At 42.0% G+C, this 7,500-nt stretch overlaps 1 protein-coding gene across 1 annotated transcript in view; it reads right to left on the reverse strand.

Moving 5' to 3' along the window:
- Positions 1–7,500, reverse strand: part of npas3 (neuronal PAS domain protein 3) — a 337,016-nt gene that overhangs the window by 139,797 nt on the left and 189,719 nt on the right. Inside the window, 1 exon segment of the mRNA XM_088087580.1 lies at positions 2,691–2,773. Within this exon segment, the coding sequence (XP_087943706.1) occupies positions 2,691–2,773 (83 nt within the window).

A 7,500-nucleotide genomic window follows, 5' to 3' on the forward strand; every position in this document is an offset into this window, starting at 1 on the left:
TGAAAATCCTACGAGTCGGCCCTAAAACAAGAAGAGAAATGCTTTTTAATAATCGGGGGAGCTTGACTCCCTGGATTAAAGGTTACAAATCTTGGTGTTATCCTCGATTCAGATTTAAGCTTTCAGTTCGACATTAATAAGGTGACTAAAACATCTTTTTTCCACCTCAGAAACATAAACTAAAGTACGGCTATTTATAAATCAAAAAGATGCAGAAAAAATGATTCATGCTTCTGTTTCAAGCCGACTGGATTACTGTAACTGACTTTTTACAGGTTTACCTAAAAAACCCACAGAGAGACTTCAGCTGATCCAAAATCCTGCAGCTCGGCTTTTAACAAGAACCAAAGGAGAGAAACATCGGTCCAGTTTTAGCTTCCTGTTACATTTAAAATTGATTTTACGGTCCTCCTCCTCACATGCAAAGCCCTTAATGGACCAAGTTACATCACTAACTCTCTTGTTCCTTACTCGCCTTCACGAACAAAGTGATCATCTGCAGCTGCTTTAATGTTGTTTTTATTTTCAAATTAGTTTTCATGGCATGATGAAGGAAATGCCAGATAAACGCCTGTGTGAGAGAACAACTTGCAACATTTAACTTGAAAAATAGGAGCAAAAATAAGTGTTGCGTTTACATTTTTGTTCAGTATTTATTTTGATGCTAAAACTTTTACACTTTTTTTTTCAATTCCTGAATTTTTTTGTCTAATACGGCTACAACTCGTCTTCTCTCGTCTCGCCTCTCCACTAACCAGACAAAAGCAACAGGGAACCATTGATCTGCTGTACTTTTACAGGTCAGTGTCGTGTTTTTTCAAACAGTTTGTGATGAATTCTTCAGATCTGTGAGGAACTTTTCTGTCAGGATCCTCCAATATGATAAAGGGATAAAAAAGTACAAGAAGATTAGAAAAGTGTGGATTTTTGAAGCAGCGAAGGCTCACTGGTGTCAACGGGATTATAATAATAATAATCAGGTGGAACTGAGACACACACACACACACACACACACACACAAACAACACAATATTTCTAGGTTTATAACGTGCAGGCAAAGAAACACTTTTGGATTTTCACAAAATCTTCTCCAAAATGTGTGCATTCTTACAAATTGTGCATATTGTGTAACTAACACACACACACACACACACACACACACACACACACACACACACACACACACACACACACAGATTAGCCGCCTGTATCAGCGGCGGTATCGCGTCAGCCTGGTTGTGATGTTAAAAGCTCAGCCTTTGGGCTGTATGTTAAACAGATAAGGAGTGGAGCATGTTAGGGATTAAAACTACAAGACACACACACACACACACACACACACACACACACACACACACACACACACACACACACACACACACACACACACCCGAGGGAGCGAGCAGCGATAACCCAGTCATTATCATACTTTCATAATTCCATTTAATAATTCAGCTTAGCCGCGGCAGCAGCTGGGTGTTGAGGAATAATTGAAGTCGGCTGTGGTGAAAAATCTGCGGCTGAATTATGAGGAATCACTGCGCTAATAATGTAAAGGTACATTATGAGGAATAATTCAACTTTGGAGCAGCTCAAAGGCAAATCAGAGGAAATAATTCAGATAACAAAATGGTGTGAAATCCTCATCCTGACACAAACTGTGACGGCAGTTCGACCTCAGACGATGATATTCAGACGTATTCGGGAATAACAGAAACGAGAGAATAATGGAGAATTAATAATAGTTCATCAGGCCTCGCTAATGAGGCTGTGATGCTCATTACACACTGAAAAACAGAAATGTTTGATGAACGAAAACATTAACTGTAGATTCTGGATCATGATTCAAGGTTGGAGGAGAGTCGTCAAAGTGCGTTTGGTGCACGTTCGGCCATATTACCCTCTGAATCTCTAAAAATGGTCCTCCAGCGCCCACAGTGGTATGTTTCCTTACTGTGATGCCATTTCTTGGAGTATTGCAAATGCTTCATATCTCTAAAACATGTACAACCTGAGCTAAAAGGTTATGTAAGTCTGTAAACTATAATTATAAAAGTACTGAAACTGTGTCATTAAAATACAAAAATCAGATTTTACATAATATCCAAAAGATTTGAAAATGTAGAAACATAACCTAAATATTTCTCAACATTCATAAGTTACCACAACTATATATATAATGTATCAATTTTTTGATCTAAGTGTTTAATAATTGTGACGGATCAATCATTCGTTCCTCCGGTGCCACGGCACATTTTGCATAATTTTGCACGACATGTAACATAATGCGATGACATAATCACAAGCGTATAATATGATAACATATTTAATAACATTCTGCTGCAAAAAAACAATATTTAAGTTAATAAGAAGTCTTTCCTATTTTTTAATAGTTTTGAATTTTGAGGGTATTTTTTTCTAGATTTTTCTGAATTTAACTTTTCATGATTATTCTTACTTTCACTTGACTAACATTTTTTTATGCAGAACTTTTATTGTTAACAGAGTATTTTCACAGTGTGGTTTTAGTAATTTTGGTAAAGGAGCTGAAAACTTCCTTCACCACTGTGTGTGTGTGTGTGTGTGTGTGTGTGTGTGTGTGTGTGTGTGTGTGTGTGTGAACCTCCACACAAACACTGTGTCCACATGAATCATTAAAGACATTAAAGTCGACCTTAAACAGTTCCTACCTGTAAAATGTGGCTGCCCAGGTGAGGTTCGAAGATCTCCGAGGCGATGGCGCTGGGACTCCTCCTTCTCTGGGTACCGATAGCTAAACACACACACAAACACACATACAAACACGCACACACACACACACACACACACACACCCACAAGGAGAGAGAAAACACAGGACAGGACAGAAGAAGACCGGTGAGACTCAGACACATTGATACGAGCAAAGCCACACACACACACACACACACACACACACACACACACACACACACACACAAATATGCATTCACACACACACACACACACACACACACACACACACGCACACACACTAACGTTTATACAGCCTAGCGTGACGAACACACATGGCACAGGACAAGAGGAACCAGTGAGGTCAGCTCTGCAGAACAGTCCAAAACAATCTGACCAGTTAGCATCGTTAGCCCTCCTCATTGAAACCAATGGGAACCATTAGCTTCAAGCTAATAACGTCCATATTGTAAGGTTTACATGAGGAGCTAATAATGCTAACAAGTTCAATTTAGTGAAGTTAACCAGTGTATTTGCATGCAATCGCAGGTTAGTTCCAGTTTAACAAGGCATGCAGAGGTTTTGCTGCGGGCTGGTTTAATGTCATGCAGGTAGTAAAAACAATAGATGCACCATTCGAACTTCCTAACAGCCCTCCGAAACAGAAGATATCCATATGAGCATTTTCAAACTTGGCGGTTAAGTTGGTCCTCTCAAACTACTTGATCGATGTTAGGGAGAGATTGTGGTAAAAAGATACCAAAAAAGTTGACCGTTTGTAGGACACACAGGTGACAACAACAGCGTCAAATGTCAAAAAAACGTAATATTTCTTTCTGAAAGTTGTCCCCATTTGTACAGTTACACAGAAAAGACAGACGTAGAGGTCCCGAGATTGGGAGGACACCAATCATGACAACGCTGTCAACTCAAAAACAGCCAGTCGTTCTGATCACCCGTGTAGAGTTTAGACCAGCGATACTCAACTTACGGCTCACGGGCCAAATCTGGCCCCCAACTGCTCTAATTCACAATAGAAATACATGACACGACACTGTGACTCGTGTCTCCTTTTAGTCTCCATAAGGTGTCAGAGACATAAAACAGCATCAAAATAGAGCTTGTTGATCAAAAAAAGAGCCAGAGGAGGATCCCCCACACCCCGACAGAGGACACAGATGAGACACTGATGTCCTAAAATCCTAGAAATGTCCTAATGTCTTAGAAACATCTTAAAAACCAAGAAATGTCCTATAATCTTTGAAATCCCACTGGATTTTTGGCAGTTTCCAACCTGCTCCTATAGTAACATCAAAAGAGCCTAAAAAATGTCTGTAAAATTTCTTAAATTTCCAAAAATTCCAGAAAGCTCCCAAAAAATCCTAAAAATGTCCTAAAATCTTAGAAATGTCCCAAAACCCTAGAAAGCCCTAAAGTCCTAGAAAAGTTACAAGGTCACAGAATTGTCGGAAAATCCAAAAAATGTCCCCAAATCATAGGAATGTCCTAAAATCATAGAAATGTCCCATAAAATACGAGGCTGCTGGACTGGCCCCTGGCCTCCTGTCATTTTGTAAAAGTGGCCCTCAAGCAGCAAGTCGAGAATCCACAAACGTTTCTAAAACGAGTAAAAAATGAAGAAATGACTGAGGATTAGTTTGTCCTCTGTGGTCGCACCTGAGAGACATGTCCCTCTCTCTCTCTCTCATTTTTATCTCTCTTCTTTTGTTTCCTACATCCCTTCTTATTATTCTCATCTTTCTATCCATCACTGTTCATCTCGAGAGACGGAGAGAGAGAGACAGTGAGAGGCAGACGGGAGACGGAAAACAGAAAGAGAGAAATGTTTTAAATCTTTCTAAAATTTCTCCCGGAGGGCAAAACTGTCTCTACAGAGAAAAACAGAGAGTACGAGAGCCAGAGAGGGGGAGGGAGGGAGGGAGAGAGAGGGAGGGAGAGGGGGAGGGAGGGAGAGAGAGAGGGAGAGGGAGGGAGGGAGGAGGAGGAGGGAGGAGGGAGGAGGAGAGAGAGAGAGAGAGGAGGAGGAGGAGGAGGAGGAGGGAGGGAGGAGGAGGGAGGGAGGAGAGAGGAGAGGGAGGAGAGGAGGGAGGGAGGGAGGAGGAGAGAGAGAAAGGAGGAGGGAGGGAGGGAGGAGGGAGAGAGGGAGAGAGAGGGAGGCAGAGAGGGAGGGAGAGACAGAGAGGGAGACAGACAGTGACAGACAGAGACAGACAGACAGAGAGAGAGAATCTGCCCTCGGGTTAAACTGTCTCTCTCTGTCCTCCCTAAAGAAGACAGAGGCAGAGTGAGAGACAGACTGAATGTTTAAAAGCGTCCCTGAATCTCCAGTTTTCTGTACGACATCATCCCGCTGTGAAAATAAGTGTCTCTCCGCTCGTCTCCCAAACCTGATGCAGGTCCCGCTGAAACTGTCCTCAGGCCAGCTCACTGAAGACATGTGTCCTTCTTTTCTTCTACAGACAATAAGACAGCAAAACCATTTCATTTACATCCGCCTCGTCCAATCAGCCCAGAATCCCAAAAGTTACGCCCTCACTGGACCTCAAAATTAACATCCAGCGCCAATGTTCAGTGCCGCTACAGGAAGTCCAACGTGAGGGTTCATGAAGGACACCAGAGTGTCTCCAACTGTCCAACTCTAACCAGAAACTTTGTCTGTTTGCACTTTGATGTAGAAAACATCAAGTTTATGAGAAATAAAAAGACGGTTTTAAAGAAACCATCGCCCCATGAGACCAAAGTAGTAAAGACACAAAATGGACAAACAAAAGTGGGCAAGTAAGACAGAGAGACAGACATGGGACAGTTCAAGACAGAAATACAGGGACACACTTTGGGATGGAGAGACAGTTTTCAAAGACAGACAGTTTGAGACAGTTTGAGATACTTTCAGTCAGAAGGACCATTTGTCTGTCGGTCAAACAGTTTCAGAGACAGTAGGACAGTTTAAGACAGTTTGAGACGGTGAGACACTTTGAGACAGTAGTACAGACTGAGAAAGTGAGACATCTTGAGACACAGAGACAGACTGAGACAGTGAGATCAGAGACAGAGAGGCAGTTTTCAGAGACACTGAGACAGTTTCAGAGACACTGAGACAGTTTCAGAGACAATGAGACAGTTTCAGAGACAGTGAGACAGTTTCCGACACAGTGAGACATTTCAGAGACAGTGAGACATTTCAGAGACAGTGAGACAGTTTCAGAGACAGTGAGACAGTTTCAGAGACAGAGGGGCATTAAAGCTCACTAAAAGAGAGATTTTTGTGCCCTGAGGTAATTTTCTCCTCTCTACACAACCTCCGTCCTCGTCTCCCTGCAGACCTCATTACACTGAATTTACACACACACACACACACACACACACACACACACACACACACACACACACACACACACACACACACACACACACACACACCTCCCGTCCTTTTAAATTTTTTTTTCTTTTTTGGGGGGGTGATGTAGCTGAATTAGGCTCAATTAATGATGTAATGAAATGCTCTTGTGAAGGAGAGCCTTTAAAAATGGGCAGAGGAGGTGAGGGAGGAGGGAGGGAGGAGGTGAGGGAGGAGGTGAGGCAGGAGGAGGAGGAGGTGAAGGAGGAGGTGAGGGAGGAGGGAGGAGGAGGTGAAGGAGGAGGTGAAGGAGGAGGTGAATGAGGAGGTGAAGGAGGAGGTGAATGAGGAGGTGAAGGAGGAGGTGAAGGAGGAGGTGAAGGAGGAGGGAGGGAGGAGGGAGGGAGGAGGAGCGGGATCTCACGGGAATATCTGAGGAAAAATAAACGTGTTTAAATCTGAAAATCTGGATTGAGCCATTTGAGTCGAAACATTTTGTTCTTTAAGAAAACAGAATGAAAAATTGTCCAACCACAATGATCTGGTCTTAAATGAATCCAACAAAAAACGAGTGAGGGCAAATATTTATTAAAATATAAATGATGCATTTAAGGTTAAGGGAAAAAATATATATCACAAGTTTTTGATTTGAGAAGCTGTGTAAATGTTTTCAGGGAGGCGAGGAGGAGGTGAGGATGAGGAGGAGGTGGTGAGAGGAACATGAAGAAGGGATGGAGACTGTGAGGATGATGAAGAGGAGGAAAAGGAGGACCAAGATGAGAGGAAGATAAGACGCAGTTTAAGGGCCAAACTAAGGAAAAAAAAGAAGTGAAACTTGGAGAATAAAGTTGGAATATTTCGAGAAAAACTTCTAATATTACCAGAATAAGATCAGAATTTTATAAGAAAAAAATGTAGTAATTTTATGAGAATAAAGTCATAATTTTAAAATTCAAAATGACCTCATCAGGTGGAAAATAGTCAAAATGACAAATTCAGAGTCAAAAGCCCAGAATGACACCCAGAAATAATACAAGTCCTGTTTTTCTGCTCTGATGGCTGTGGGATCAAAAATGTCAGTTTGAATGGGTTTCAATGGAGCATTTTTGGACCTGAACAGTCTGAATGTAACTATTTAGTTTCCACAGTGTATTTTAGACTTATTGTAGGAGCTGAGCTGCAAATTCACTGATTACACTCAGATACACAATCTGGACTACATTTAGGACACATGCATCAACACACACACAGTTATCACAACAGGAAGAAGAAAAGAGACTAAAATGCATCAAACAGTCCCTGAGGGTTAAACTTTTATGGCGTGATCGTGGTTTTTTCACCAAAGAAGTTCGCAGAAGTCAGCCCAAAAGTATCCCACCGCCAGCTTTCACTGGTCTCTGCGTGTCACATGACCCGCGGCCTGCAGGTCAC

This window comes from Plectropomus leopardus, chromosome 14, assembly GCF_026936395.1.
Source record: "Plectropomus leopardus strain MGB_pleo_1.0 chromosome 14, ASM2693639v1, whole genome shotgun sequence".
NCBI classification, from domain to species: Eukaryota; Metazoa; Chordata; class Actinopteri; order Perciformes; family Serranidae; genus Plectropomus; species Plectropomus leopardus.